The sequence below is a fragment of the Trichosurus vulpecula genome, chromosome 8 (assembly GCF_011100635.1).
Source record: "Trichosurus vulpecula isolate mTriVul1 chromosome 8, mTriVul1.pri, whole genome shotgun sequence".
Taxonomy (NCBI): Eukaryota; Metazoa; Chordata; class Mammalia; order Diprotodontia; family Phalangeridae; genus Trichosurus; species Trichosurus vulpecula.
This window is the reverse complement of record NC_050580.1, coordinates 32,938,966-32,955,087: the sequence shown is the minus strand read 5'-3', so window position 1 is coordinate 32,955,087 and position 16,122 is coordinate 32,938,966. Positions and strand designations below refer to the sequence as shown.

The 16,122-nt window shown below is 43.7% G+C and overlaps 1 protein-coding gene across 1 annotated transcript in view; it reads right to left on the bottom strand.

The window, feature by feature from the left end:
• Positions 1-2,695: 2,695 nt before the first annotated feature.
• Positions 2,696-16,122, bottom strand: part of COL13A1 (collagen type XIII alpha 1 chain) — a 206,236-nt gene continuing 192,809 nt past the window's right edge. Inside the window, exons 38-42 of the mRNA XM_036736467.1 lie at positions 13,750-13,803; positions 12,417-12,452; positions 7,382-7,468; positions 3,129-3,167; positions 2,696-2,704 (exon numbers count right to left, since the gene is read on the bottom strand). Of these exons, the coding sequence (XP_036592362.1) occupies positions 2,696-2,704; positions 3,129-3,167; positions 7,382-7,468; positions 12,417-12,452; positions 13,750-13,803 (225 nt within the window). The remainder of the gene's footprint in view (positions 2,705-3,128; positions 3,168-7,381; positions 7,469-12,416; positions 12,453-13,749; positions 13,804-16,122) is intronic.

Here is a 16,122-nt window from a genome sequence, read left to right as displayed (position 1 = left end):
TCCACACGTTTAAAATGTTCTCAGGCATGCCTAGTTTGGCAAATACCATTGACCTTCATATTATTTCTCTGGACTCACTCATGAACTAGCCAGCACTTTGGTGCTGGACAGCTCCCTTTGGAACGGTAATGCAATAATTTATTAAAACTCCAACAGTTAATTAACGAGGGTGCACAAATATCATGCAAACATTGAAGCTGTGCTCACAAACAAAACGTGCATCATGGACAAAGAATTATACCAAAAAAATCTTGGAGACAGGAAGAGGGATGGAATGTTCAATAATTTCTGTACAAAAATGCAGGATGCTTTTTTTTGGTGGGGGATAATCTGTAAAAGATGCATCATAACGTCTGGCATCTCCAAAAAGAGAAAACTGTATAAAAATAAATATCCTATGTACAAACACACACACAGGCCAATCCAAGGTTAGGGCCATCACTGCAAGAGAAAACATAGATGCAGGTTAGTTTAAATGTCAGTCCTTGGCTTTTTTCAAATATGGGTAAGACTGGGATTCCATTTTGTGATGAGAAGAAGACTTAGGACTGATTTCTTGTTAGCCTACAGGCTTCCCTAGATTCAGGACTCCCAGGATCCTTAATATCCATTGACTGCCCCATTCTGTCTCCATTCAAAACTCTGTATACAACATATGTTCTTGTGACTCTGTAGCTAAGACCTGGGACAGTTAGTTGTTCCATAAGGCCAGATCTCATCCCCCACATCTTCTGATCCCTGGAAATGGATTTGTCTCCCCCATACCCTAGTGAGATTCCCAACCAAGCTGGGTGACCCCATTCACCAGCCATGAGAGGCAACTTTAGGAACCTCTATCAGAAGGCAACGTGGATGCTTGTCTTTACACTATCCATCTTTTAGAGGGCACAACTAAGTCTAAGATGTTGCAGATAATAGTCCCAGGCACAACCTGCCCTGGGATCTCTTTCCTTTTAAAACTCAGCTCAAATATCACCCCTTCCAGGGAACCTTCTTTTAGTCACCTAGGTCTTAGTTCTAGGAATTCAGTGATAATTGGTGCACTTGTCATAGGTGATTGTGTGTTATAGTTATCTTGCTGTAGAGATTAGAACACAGACAAGACCTGTGATTCCGTTGACAGAGGGAACTCCTGGGGGAGGGATGGAACTTTCTCTGTATCTTTTAGTATTAGAGAGCTGCCTAGTTAGTCAGTCAGTTGACAAGCATTTATTAAGTTCTTACAATGTGCCAAGAGCTGGAGATACAAAGAAAGGCAAAAACATGGTGCCTAGCACACTCAGAGGTGTACTGACTTACCCAGGGTCACAAAACCAGTATATATCAGATGCAAGACTTGAATCCAGGTCTTCTAGGCTCTAAGGCTAGCTCTCTACCCACTACCCTTTGTGGTTTCTATTTGTTTAAAGTTAGTTATTATTGCCCTCCCCTTTAACGAGGAGGTGAGCTTTTAGAGAGCAAGGTCTAGAACATATCTTTGTATGCCCAGCACCTAGCATGGTACCAGCTATTTAATAAATGCTTTTTGTTGAATTAATTAATGAGTATGTTTGTTTCATATCCCTCTACTAGACTGTAGTGTCTTTGAGAACAGGGGCCAAGTCTGTACACAGTTGGGGCTTAATGAATATTGATTACTCCTGGTTGGGGGAGGTGAGTGAGTTTAGCAGCTGTGGCTTAAGTCCCTGGTCACTGTGTCCTCAGGTTTGGCATCCTGAGATCAGCCTGGAATAGACTTATTCCCACCCAACCTAGGAAGGATGGTGACCAAGATGAGCTTCTGAAATCCTTAGGAACAAAGGACTCCTTTTTCTTATTCTTTGACACGGCCATCATAGAGATTGGGTGTCAATTTAGATTTTTATCAAAATGGGCTACATTAAAAATTTTTTTGTCTGAAGCCATCAACTCATTGAGGGAAGTGAGAAGAACAATGACGGTGATGTCCTCGAGTGGACTGTTGTGTTGGAGTGAAGAGATGACAAATGGCTGCCCCATGAACTGTAAGCAAGGCTTGTCCCAGTCACCTCTGCCCAGAACTCCTTCCTTCTGCTAATGCTTCTGAATTAGAGGGAGTAGGCTGGAGCAGAGCCTGCTGACCTCACAAATAAGCATTAACATGGTGTAGTGGAAGGAGTGTTGGGATTGGAGATAGAGGGCCTGAGTTCAAATCCCAGTTCTTCTACTTACTGGCTGTGTGGTCTGGGACAAGGAAGTTTACCATTCTAGACCTCTGTTTCCCCCTCTGTGAAAATGAGAGAGTTGACTAGGTGCTCTCAAAGGTCTCTCCTAACTCTAAATTCTGTGATCCTATAGACCTAACCAAGCTTTAAGATCAACTAGTTAATTTCTATCCATGGGTTAGGGAACACTTCATAAGCGCAGTGACTCTCATTTCTTTTGCAATGAACAGCTCACAACAGCCCAGAGAGAGATTTTTTGGGTAAGAATTATAATCTCTATTTTGCAGATGAGGAAACTGAAGCTAACTCAATATACCTAGGCTCATACAGTTTCAGAGCCAAGATTTGAACTCCTCTCTTGATTCTAATCCCACTGAAAATCCACTTGCCAAGGGCTAAGCCTTATTATAATTTGAGTAGCAACTGCCAGGAAGAGGTAGAATGGCATAAGTGACCTTACCTGGTACTCTGAGCATTAACAGTTAATTACTAAGTATTTTTATAAGTATCTTTCAGAACTCCTTGGAGAAAAAGTGTAGCATGAATCTAAACTGAATAGATGAGCCTCATTGGTGTGGGAACCCCATGAATTAGAGCTAGCTGAATGCCAAAAGAGGAGGCATCTAAAATATATCTTGAAATGGCTTTCTGGGTAGTGAAAAGGGGGAGTGGAAGGTTTGAGAAGAACATATTTATCTGGAAATGAAGGGATGTAAAAACAGGAGATAGCAATAAGAATGAAAAAGAATGCATCCTGAATGCCTAAGGGATGGCAACAACGAATGATGGCTGGCCCTTCCGCCAAGTGGGGTTTGTTTTATAGAATGTTACGGGGATGTGTGTGTGTGTGTGTGTGTGCGCGCGCGCGCATGTGTTCACTGTTGGGAAGACATCTCCAAGTACACCCATCCCACTAATGCATTGCAGGCCATCAGGAAACCCTACCTTATTCCAGCAGCCCTGGACTGGTAAGCCATCTTCCCCCTGTAATGGAGAAGGACAAAAGTAGGGCTCAGAGCCTTAGGCAGGAGAAAAGTTTAATAACCTTGGACACCTGCGACCTATATTTGAGGCTGGTTAGGATGAGACTAAACAACATTTGGCTTCATTTTTTTCTTCACTGCTGACTTAAAGGTGGAGGTTCTAGATTGTTTGGTCTCCTGGGTTTGGTGGAAGCCTAGGGCCTCTGTGTGGATGAGAGGATTCAGGCACCCTAAATGAAGGATCTAGGAAGTGACTTTAAGTTATGCTACATCCCTTGGCACTTGGCCCATCCTTGGTTCTGGCCATATTCTACAAAGGAATGATGGGTAGCCTCAGGGCTCTCTTAGGATGGGAGTCTCTTAAAGGATGGGATCAGTTGGGTGGGGTGGAAGCCATTGGTTCTAGATAGTTCCACCCAAATGTAATTAGTAGAACCTAGTGTTCAATGCTTCTCATTGAGTTAGTGGTGGACCTTCACCAATAGGTTTATAATGGTGGGAAGTTTCAGGATTAGGTATCTTATTATTCTAATAATGAAAATGATAATTTTAAATTTAATTATTTTCATCTAACAAAAAGCTGCTTTTCTTTCTCTTACCTTTCCTATTGTTTTTAAATTTAGTATTTTAAACAAAAATCAATTTTCTCACCCTCCCATCTCCCCATCTGCCAATAAAACAAAACCCTCATAACAAATATGCATAATCAAGCAAAACAAATTCCCACACTGGCCACGTCCAAAAAATATGTCTCGTTTTGCATCTTGAGTCCATCCCCTGTCTGTCAAGAGGTGGGTAGCATGCTTCAGATGATAATCATAATTTTAAAAACCCATGACAAGAACAACAAATATGAAAGCGCTAGAAATAGCAAACAGGAAAGGCAACATTTCTACAGGATGTTATTAGGGGAAAACACCTCTTTGTGATAACATTTTCTCAATTTGACTTGTTTTTGAGGGAGGAGGAAGAAGGAGAAGATCGGGCATAGTTGTTTCTCAGAGTCGTCCTCACTACCCTTTGATGGACAGGGTTTAGGAAACAACATGAACACGGACTCTTCCACAGGAAAAGGAGCCAGAGTGGCATTCCCATTGGTACACCAGTGAGGAGAGGAGTGATGTGATGTAGAGCTCAGGACAGAGCGAAATGAAATGTTAGATGTGTGGACAGGAGCGAGGGGGGTCAAGGAGTCATGACTTGCAGTTCCAAAGATGACCTGGGGAGTCATAGGAAGAGTTTGTGGCAGGTGAGTTTGGCAAAGGAAAGGGCCCTTGCTGGTTATTGATGGGGGTTTGTGGGAGAGATGGAAGAATTCCCTATGGAGAAATGTGAGTTGGCATGCGGCATGCTCAGGGATTAGCAGAACGGGGGATCTGAGAAGGGGTTCATGCTCACTCGGCTCTCCTGCCTGAAAGGTTTCAGAACTCTCAAAGGAGGGACCCTTCACACGCGGGCTCTAAGAAGCATTCCCTGTAAAAGTATTGCTGGTGTCCTTCCCCCTTTCTTGACAATCCTCTCCATCTGAAGATGTCTCCCATCTGAAGTTGATCATGCAGCATGGTGTCTGTGTATGTGTGTGTGTGGGGGGGCAGCGGATGATGAAATGGAATGAGACTGGGACAGTCAAGGCTTCTCACCCTGGCTTATTGAACTAAGGGGAATGAAAAGACCATTGAGGAGTCCATGCCTACTTGTGACATTGGGAAAGAGGCAGGAGCTTCCTGGGCACAGGCACAGTTAGGTGCAAAAGGGTGCAGAACGGGGGCTAGAGTTCTATTGCTTAGACAATAATAATACTATTAATACTAGTAATAGCTAACATTTATAGAGCACCTACTATGTGCCAGGCACTTCATCATAGTGATCCTCACAACAACCCAAGGAGGTAAGTACCATCATTATTTTCATTTAATAAATGAGGAAACTGAGGCAGAGGTTGAGTGACTTGCCCAGGGTTACACACCTAGTGACTGAAGCCAGCTTGGAACTCAGGTCTTCCTAACTGTAGGCTTGCTCCACCACCCAAGCTATCTAGAAAAACAACTTGTCAGAGTGGGGAGAATGCAGTATACTCTCTTTTATCCCATCCTAATGTCACCTTTATTGCTTTCTTCTTTCTCTTTCTTATCTCTCTTATCTATTCTCCATCCCTTTGTTCTTCTCCTGGTACTATTGTCTAGGGTGAACCAAACTCTTCAAGAGGAAGGCAATCTGAGGACAAGGGGAGAGGAGGGTCATAGGAGAAACATTTTGTAAACTTTAAAGTGCTTTGGAAATGTGGGTTATTATTAGGATGAACCCAAGTGAGAGTAGAGAAATAATCTCGACTATTAGAACTAAGGCATCAGGGCATGGTGGGAAAGAACATTGGCCCTCAAGTCAAAGGACATGGATTCAAATGCCACCTCTGATGCTTACTACTTGTGTGATGTTGGGTAAATTATTCAACTTCTCTGGGCCCCAGTTTCTTCATCTGTAAAATGAAAGTGTTGGACTAGATGGCCCTTGATGTCTCTTCCTACTCTGGATCTATGATCCTATAATTTTAAGTCACTTAGACTCTCTGGGGCTCAGTTTCCTCACCTGTAAAATGAGAGGTTTGGATATGATAGTCTCTAAGGACCCTTCCAGCTCTATACCCAGGGTCCAGTGTTTCTATGGACTTGCCCGGCATGGCACATTTCTTAGGATTGTTGCAATGTTTGGAAGTTAACCAACTTATAGTCAAGGTCTACATTTATTACTATTCAAGTGAAGGGTATAGGTGGGAAGGGGAAGCATGTCTGAGTGTTAACTCACAATTTCAGGTTGCATAGTTCAGAAGAGAAAGCCAAAGGAAAACAAGGAAAGGCTAAATATCCATCAGAGAGGCAGATCCAAGCAATAAGAGCCCCATATGTGGGGTTGTTAGGAAGCAGGCAATGATGGATGGAGGGAGGAGGCATGCAGGAGGAAGGTCCATGAAAGCCAACAGAAACCAGGCAGGAAAGGGAAGGTAATGCCATACCAATGGGCACGGGGCATCCAGTCCGTCCAGCCCTGGTAACCCCGGCTCCCCCTTCTCTCCTTTAAAACCTCGATGTCCCTGTTCACAAAATCAACCACGATGATTATTTGGGTCAGAGATGGCCAGCTCCATCCCAGCGGAGGAGAGGCCCAGTCCTCCCCTGGCCAGGACATAAGACACTAGAGATGCTGCATCCAGGGGCCGACATCTGGGGGCAAATCTCCCTAGCATAATTATGAGTGGTCCTTTTATTTCTTGAGGAATCCAGTGTCTAAGCCCTGGGAAAGTAGGCTCAGGAAAGGTCTTGATTTCTCTCTCCATCTTCACTCCCATCATGGATAAACCTGGTCCAGCATCTTAACATAATTTTAATGAAAAATTATAATCACAATTAGATTAAAAGTCCCTCGAGGGCAGGACTGCATGGTTTTCTAATCTTTATGTGCCTAGAGTCTTGCACACAGTAGAAAATGTTCATTGAATTGGGTCAAAGAGTATCTTGATACCAGATGGAGAAAGTTTTTAAGCTCAACAAATTGTTGACTGCTTTTGGGGACTCATGATAAACTCTTGCCAATTTTTTTCTAATAGTCACAAAAGACCTTTCCTCTTTAAGAGTCTTGGTCTCTATTGCCAACTCTCTGGGTGCAGAGACTGTCCTTGCTGTAGGTAGAAGGAATCAGGCTGAATGAAGTGACTCCATGGCTGGCTTTTATCCTAGCAAGGTTTGAGAGAGATCATCTGCCTGGGGAGCTGAACCCTAGTGTCCTGTACGTCCAGACCAAGTGAAGACCCAGATTGTCGGTAGTTGATTGAAGGTGGTAAAGAAACAAAGAAGGTTAACTCTATCGTTGGCAGCTGTTACTCTGGCTCCCAAAGTCAGTTCCAGCTGAAAGCACGGGCCTCCTCTTGGCCAGTCCCTTTCCCATTGGCCTCCTCCCCTCTAGCACTTTATGAAGCTGCTGAAATGAAAGGGATTTTAACCAGGATTTTGTACTGCTGTGGCTTTGAGCCCAAACCAACAGCACCCAGAACTCCTCTAGCCCTTAGCATAACAGAGGCACTTTGGCACCAGGGCAGGGTGTGATTAATCATTTCACTTTTAATCTGAGTTTTCCTTCTTTCTTCCCAATTTGTGAACCTCAAGGAAAAAACAAACAAACAAACGAGAAACCACAAATACAAGCGATTAAATTAGAACATACCAATGGACAGGGGGCATCTAATCCAGGCGCTCCTTGGTCTCCCTTATCCCCTTTAGGCCCCCTAGAGCCTTTCTTCCCCCTCTCCCCCTGTAAATAATGGTTCAGGCCAAGAAAAAAAATAACATCAAAGCTTTAGGATCATCCATCGCATCAAAGGTAGAGACAGAAAGATACAAAATAAAACAGAAAACCAGAATTTTTTTTAAATAGACCCTCCTTATTAATATAGTCTCTGTAGATATGTAGATATCAACAATTCTGGACATCTGCAAATGTATAGGTGTGTGTGTGTGTGTGTGTGTGTGTGTGTGTGTGTGTGTGTGTGTGTGTGTGGTTTTGTCCCTAAGGGGAACAGAGGAAGCAAGAGGGCACTGACTTGGTGATGGAGGGAAGGGGCTGTCCAAGGTAGGTCTTGGCATTCTTTTTGCAGTGTCTGTGTAGCACATTCTAAGGGGCAAGACTGGCCACGAAGACACTTCTTTCTGGGGTGTCTAGATTCCAGGGTGCTTCATTTGATGGCAATTCACCCTCAACCAGCTCTTATTTTTACTGGTGGCTAGTCGTTTTCTAATACTGTTTGACTCAGGTTTTCTTGCAAATGAGTTTGTATTTCCTAACTATGCATCATGGCTCGGGGTTGGGGGGAGCACCTAGACTGAGGATGGAATTGATCCTACATAATCAAAAAACAGGATAAACTACAGGTAAGGGGTGACTACATGTCAAACTCTTGCTTTTTAATAAAGGAGCTCAGAGGTCTTAACTTCAACAGAAAGAGGAAATCATTCTAAAACTGAGGATATTTTGAAGACCCATTTACAGAAAGTAGAAAATTTCCCAACTCACCTCCTCCCAAACCCTCAGAGTTACATAAAATGAGATGAAAGAGGATTGGTCAAAGAGAGGGTTTTATTCAGCATGTGGCAGGGGTTAGAAAGTACAAATAAAGTCAAGCAACAGAGACATCTAAAAAAAGTGGAAAATAAAAGAGTTTAGATAAAATAAACTCAAAATTGGAAAAAGAATGGATGGGAAAGGGATATGACTAGGAGAAATTGTCTACAGGGAAAAAAGTCTCCAGGGATGTAGAGGGAAGAGGAAGGAAGATCCAGGACAAAAAAGGCAGAAGGGACAGAGGCAAGGGGACAAGAGGGACCTATAGAAGTAAGAAACAAACGCACACCCATTCCACATGCCAGATAGAGCATTTCAGAGAGGCTTAGCTTGGAAGGATGACCATCAGACTTTTCTGTTGGGTGATTCAGAGGCTACACCATGGCATCTACACCAGTGTGGTTACCACCACCAGTTTTAGGCAGAAGATGTTGTTCCTTTCTTAGACATTTCCCAAACTAAAAATTGTACATGGGCCAGATTCTTGGGTAGAGAAGACAGATGATGTTTATACAACTGCAATTTAAGAATGGGACATTATTATGTTTGTCTGGTGTCTGTCCTATTTGGAAAATGTTAATATTCTTGGCGTTGAATCTTAGAATGACTACTGTGACTTTCTTCATTAGAGAGCACTAAGAACTACCTTAAATTTTTTGTAGAATGTTATCTCTTTGAGGGCAGGAAATGTTTAATTTCTGTTTGGGTAACCACAGGGCCTGGCACATAGTAGGCACTTAAAAATACTTATTGACTTTAATTGAATTAATAGAGAGGAAAAAGAACATCATTTCTTAAGCTGGACTTTCATCAAATCACATGAACATCAAAATCTCCCTGCCTTGGATCAGCTCCATAATCTATCCAGCCCAGCAGAGAAAATTAGGATCTTGATGGCCAAACTTGGGGGGCTAAAAAGGTTTTAGAATGTTGTAGAAGTACCGTCTTTGGAAAAAGTCAGTGGATCCTTTATAGGACTTTCCAATGAAGGCCTGAGCAACTTCTTGCTATCTTCCAGACTTTCCTTTTTTAAAAAAGCCATTCCTAATTTGCAAACAGGAGGGGAAAGGCCGCTGTCAAATTCTAAGATAGTAGAGAGAAGGCATTCCCTCTATGGGCCATCATTGTCCAGTTCATTGATAGCAATTTCACATCCACTGCGTCATCCACCTCTAATACCATCTTTGACAAGGTGGGGTAATGGCTTCTCTGGCCAATATAGCCTGAGCCTTGCCGTCCCCACATGCCTGCCTATGAAGATCTCAAAAGAAATCACGGCCTCTATGGATTGCTCTGACGTCAAACCAACAGAAAGAGTTAAAGGAATTTAGTTTGAATAATTTAGTAACAGTAATAACAATGAGGTGAAACCCAGACTCCAAAGGAAGGAGATAGGAAAGATGTCAATAAATCACACTGTAGGTGGAATGATCACACTTGCTTGGAACCATAAAGTCTTTGTGACTTTGCCCATAGGAAATTCAAACTTCTCATCCTGCCCAAAATGCTGATTCTGCTTCTGACAGTTAAATCTTGGTGGGGTGGGAGGCAGGCTGAGGACAGACGGCACAGTGCAGCGGGTAGAGTGCTGGAATTGGAGCCAGGTAGATTTGGGTTCAAATCCTGACTCTGATCATTAACTATCTGTGTGACCCTGGGCAAGTCACTTAACCTCTCTGAACCTTAGTTTCCTTATCTGTAAAATGAGGTGTTTGGGTTAGATGGCCTCTTTGGTCCCTTCCAGCTCTAAATCTAGGGTCATATGAACCACACAGGCTACCTCTCTTCTTTTCTCCTCCCTCATCCATATTAGTGGCCAGGATGAAGAGGACCCACTCTGCATTGCTTGTGATAAGCCACCAATTTATAGGCGCTCTGTAAATATTTACTGAATTGAAATGGAATCGAATTTATCTTCATTGGCAATGAAAAGAAAAAGACAGTGTCTATATTGCCCCATCATGTGTATTAATGTCATCAGGGAACTGTCAACAGACTAACTGGGTAGCCAGTGGAGCTGGGTGAGCAGCAGTCTTAGCCACAGAATGAGAGGGACTTTCTCAAAGTAGCTACCAGTGCCAGCTACCTAACTCCCTTTCTAGCTCTGCCAGGTGCCTTTCCCCATTAGAATGTAACCTCCTTGAGGGCAGGCACTGTGTCTTGCTTGTATTTGTATCTCCAGTGATTAGCACAGTGCCTGGCACACAGTAAGTACTTAATAAATGTTTCTATCTTTCTATCTATCATTTTCCATCTGCCTGTCTATTTATTATCTATGTATCTGTCATCTTTCTATCATGTCTATCTCTCTACCTATCTGTCATCTTTCTGTCTGCCTATCATGTGTTTCTCTGTCATTTTCTGTCTGTCTCTCTATCAAGCATCTCTCTCTCTCTCTCTCTCTCTCTCTCTCTCTCTCTCTCTCTACCTCTCATCTTTCTGTCTGCCTATCATGTGTTTCTCTGTCATTTTTCTATCTATCATGTGTCTGTCTGTCTCTCTATCTATCTACCTATCTGTCATCTTTCTGTCTGTCTATCATGCATCTATCTATCTATCTATCTATCTATCTATCTTCTTTCTGTCTGTCTGCCTATCATGTGTCTGTCTGCCTTTCTTCTTTTCTTTCTTTCTTTCTTTCTTTCTTTCTTTCTTCCTTCCTTCCTTTCTTTCTTTCTTTCTATCTGTGTATGTAGCTATGTATTTATGTTTGTCTCTCACTGGAGCAATGCTATACGTATGGGTGCCCAAGGGCCATGCCTTGGCAGAGCCCCATGCTTTTAGGGAATAGAGAGCAGACAAGAGCCAAGGAAAACACTATTAGATAGAAGGAACAATAAGAGTGGGGAGAGGCTGATCCTTCTCGGGAAGGGCATCATCCTGTTAGGACTCTGTCATCTGGGGTAAGCAAAAGGTAGAAAGGTCACCACTTCCATAGACTTAACACTCATTATTTTAACCAGGGCATCCAGGTTTTTCAAGAGTGAGCGCCGTGATGAGAAATCCACATGTTTGTGGGCTGAATGCATTTAAAAAAATAATTTTCATTATTGAGCCAAGCCTCTTAGCATGACCCCTGGTTATACAAAGATGTAGGTGGGCAAGTAATTAAAGCATACTAATCTACTAGTTCACGTGTGCTGGCTAACCAGGTAAAATATGTTTTTGTTTTTCTGAAAATTTCAGACAGGCCATACCCTGGGGTTAAGCAGGTCCCAGACTGGACACCTGGGTTTAGACCTTTCTGTCTAGTTTCTCTAAGAGGAATTGCAGCTGGAATTTCACAAAGTGTTGTCTGCTTAAATCACCTAGACTCTCAGATTTTCACCTGGAATTCCTTCCCATCCTTGCCAGCGATTTCCGATTTAATTTGATGCTTGTTTGTGAGTTTTAGAAAACCTCAGTCCAGTGTATTGAGGCATTTAGACATAATACTGAGGATTATAGAATTGAGACTAGAAGTGACCTCAAGGGCATCCAATTCAACTCTTTCATTTTACAGATGAAGAAAATGCAACTTCCCCAAGGTCACACAAGTGGGATTCAAACCCATATCCTCTGATTCCAGGGTCAACACCTTTCCCCCGTCCTATGCTGCCCTCTAAGCTTGGCTAGTAGAGCACCAGCCCTGGCAAGTCTTCTAAAGCCTTTGAAATGCCTAGCAGCATGTGTGTTGACCAAAACCCAGCCTTGGAAGGCTTATCACTAAGGAGGCTGGCTATTAAGAAATGGATTTTTTGGGCAACAGCTCATCAACTAAGGTATGGAGAGTAGAGAGAGCACTCATGCGATGATGAAATCACAGATTCTTGAAATACCTAAGCTTAATTATTTACAGCAACATGACCAGAAAGATGTAGACATAAGGTTATTTTTCGTGGACCATATGTGACTAAACGGGCGCCAGAGGGCTCAAATCTTCCTATATCTCAGTAAGAGCACATCCTTTTGAATATCCACTGGGAGTCTGATCTCAGTATGTATTACAATGTTAAGCATCTCACTGGAAAGCCCTCTAATTTAGGGTGATTTATCAAGGAAACTTGAACTTCCTCCTTGGGCGGGTCATTTCAAATTGATCATTCCACCACATCCTGAAGACATTAGTAACCAAATACAAGGAATTCAGGTTCTGACTCACCCGGTTTCCTTTGTCACCGGGTGGTCCGTGCAAACCCTAGAATAAATCAGAGACAAAGTCATATTAACAAGCAAACCCCCTGGATGGTCCTTGGGCCCCTTCCCTTCCAAACTTCTGAAAGCACTTTACTGACATCCAACTCTGGGTGGGTTGGGGGGAGGGGGCACAGGGAGCAAATTTAATTATCCCCATTTTACAGACTGGAAGCCAAAGGGAAGGGAGACTGAGTAAATCGACCTATAAAATGTAGGATGAGTTACGGGCAGGGCTGTGAATGCTACCCTTGTTTCCTGGCTCCATGCTGGGGAAATGGGCTCTGTCCAGGTGGCCTCTCATCGAATCCTTGTGAGCCCATTTAAATGAATGAATAACTGGCCCTGAGGGCATCTTTGGAGCACATTAAAGGCAAGCAGTCTGATGACTCTGACAGGGAGGGCCACATGTGGCCATTCTGTCTGCCTCCTCCTTTCTGAACATGTTGAAGTGGGGTTTTTTTTGTATTTTTTTTTGCCATTAGTCTCAAAGGCTCGAGTGCTACTCTTGGACCTGGCTAGGGGGACAATAACAACATGACTTCCCCTCTCCCCTGCCACCTTCTGATGTTGACCTTAGGCTTTACTGCTCTCTGCGCCTCAGTTTCTCTTTGCAAAATGAAAGGCTTTGGACTTGGTGACTGACAACATCCTCTCTAGCTCTGGGGTTCTCTGATTCTCTCCCTGGGATAGTTCCCTAAAATTTTGATGGAGGAGAGTTAGAAAGGATATGACAATGAGAAGCAGGACTGTCTTGTTCAATGCATTGGATTGAGTCAGGAGGGATCTTCTGGTAGTCTGGGTTTAGGACTGACTTATGGGTGACGTGATCTCAGCCAAGGGATGTAGAGAGGAGAGCAATGGAGTGAGAGTCAGGGCACCTGGTTCAAATTCTAACTCCATGATTTGTCCTTGGGAAACTCACTTAACATCTCTGGGACTAGGTTTCCTCATTCTGAGGCAGTTAAAGTGGATGTGCTCTGAGATTCTTTCTAGGTCTGAATTCTATGATCCAATGAGTATGGGTAGTGTGGGTGCTGAGATGAGGGTACTTATTTCTCTGCTACAGAGAATGGCTGGGTGCCCAGTCCATGTCAGCCAGCTCCAAAGACCTCATTGGGTTGGGAGCCAAAGCCCTTCCTTTGCTCTTGGAGCTCTCCCTCCATGTTCTACTCACTGCCCTGCCCCATGCCAAGTTCAATGCCTTGTGATTTCTGCAAGAGCAGCAAGAGAGAACACCCAGGATGACCATGAGCATCCTCAGCTAACTGAGAACAACATGAAGGTGAGGGAAAACTTACAGGAAGCCCAGCTGCTCCCATTGGTCCTGTGATCCCAGGGTCTCCTTTGCTGCCCTGAAAGAAACAAAGAACAAAGCAACATGTGATCCTGCCTGACTAGGTGATTTATGTTCCCTGATTCACAGGGAAAACCATCTGATGGTGAATGTCCTCTCGGCCAGAACCACCGTGTCTTTCCCCATCCAGATCCACCAGTGGTCCTTCCAATGGATTGTGTAACCTGGGACCATGAAATATGGAATTGGAGAGGACCTTAAAGATCATTCAATTCACCCTCCCCCATCATCTCAGAGGAAAAGGAGTCAAGGAGAAGAGATTTGGAATTGGAGAGGACCTTAAAGATCATTCAATTCACCCTCCCCCATCATCTCAGAGGAAAAGGAGTCAAGAGTAGATTTGCCCAAAGTCACATGGCTGGTAAGCAACAGAGCCAAGATTCTCCCATGAAGGTCTCCTCTGCCGTGGGCTCAGCTAGCCAGCTCCTCCCTCATCACCACAATCTCACAATTAATTCGATCGATCCTGGTTTGACAGACAGAGCAGTGGACTCTTGGTGGATAGAGTAGGGACGACCTGCATTTGAGTCCCATCTGAGACACTAGCTGTGTGTCCCTGGGCAAGTTACTTAACCTCTCTCTGTCCCGGTTTCCTCACCTACAATGATAATCCCTCACCTCAGAGGGATGGTGGGAGGATCAAATGGAATCACATATGTAAAGTACTTTACAAATCGTAAAAGATTATATAAATGCGAATGATTGGGGCATGATCAACTAACTTCTAACAATGTAATAGTGAAATGACAGTAGCTTATATCATTATGGTCCTTTACATTGGGCTTGCCCCATAGACCTGAACCTTTGAGTTAGTACAACACAATCAGTCCATTTTACAGATGAGGAAGATGCCTTAATATTGTGCATTCTGGTTATCTGGGCTTGTCCCTAAGGTCAGGGACTGTGGCTCATTTTGAGTTGGCACCTCAAGTTAAATGACTTGCTCCAGGTCACATGGCTCATAGGTATCAGAACCAGAAATTAAGCTCATATCTTCAGACTTTAAAACCAGTGGCTCCTTCCCATTTATCACCCCCAAACCCCAAGGTATTTGGGGCCAGGTGCTTCTATGGTGCCCACCACAATCTTACTTTACATTTGTTACATTTGTTAAAAAAATGTTTAAATATTTCTTTTTTTTCTTTTTCTTAAATTTAGACTTAGGCAAATCAGAGGTCAGAGAGGGAAGGTAGGCAACCAGAAGGCATTCTGCAAAGACTCACTGGACTGAGACACACAACATGGGTACCAGCGATCTTCCCTATAGACTAGCCTGAGGCATCAGCAGGGGAGTAAGAAAATGGGTAGGCAGAGAAGGGAGTACTGGAAGAAAAGGTGCGTAGATACTTGGGGTAGGTGAGGAAACAGGCCGAGACATTAAATAGCTTGCCAAGAGTCTCACATCTAGTAAGTGTCTGAGGCAGGATTTGAATCCAGGTCTTCTTGACTTTAACTCCAACACTATCCATCAAATGATAAGGCGTGAGAAAGCCATGATAGGGTGAGAGCTGGAGGCAAGGGTGGGTTGCAGTTACCAAGAAGGGGGTGAGCATAGGAGGGGGCTGGCCATGGTTTCAGATATCACTCAATGGCCTCGGAGTCACAGAAGCTGGGGAAAGAGTGCTGGATTTGGAGTCAGGGATCTGGGTTTGGATTCTGGCTCTGACACCTAGCAGCAAGGTGACCCTCGGCAAGTTATGAGTTTTAAGACAGGAAGAGAACCTGGGATTTTGTTGCTATAGGGAACTCGCAGAGGAGGAAGCTCCCTTTACCAATGCAGATCGGCACCTTCTTCTTTTAGACTTGGAGAGTGTCGAACCCATGGGCCGCTGACCCACAACCCTCCTGAGTGTGGCCCCAACCAGATAAAAATGTAATTGGGAAATACTGAACAAAATAAGTAAAAATACAATATAATAAAACATAATGTTAATAGGTGGTTTTCGAAGTCAGTCTGTGGCTTGCAGGGATAGCTCCTTCTGTCCGGTTCAGTGGCACCTGTTTCTATTTGAGTTTAACATTACTGGTCTGGAGTACTGAGGTTAAGTGACCTGCCCAGGGTCACACAACCAGGCTGTGTCAGAGGCAAGACTTCAAGATTGGGCTGATAATACCTGAAACTCAGAGGATTGTTGTGGAAAATGTGCTTTGTAAATGTTAAATCATCATGGAGAGATGGGCCATTGTTATTGTTTCTTCTTCATCACCATCATCATCATCATCTATTCCTTGGTTCTGGCAAACTAAGGTGACCACCTTGGGTCACTGATGAGGAAGGGAGGAGGAGCCCACTGATGGGGGAGGGGAAGCAGGAGGC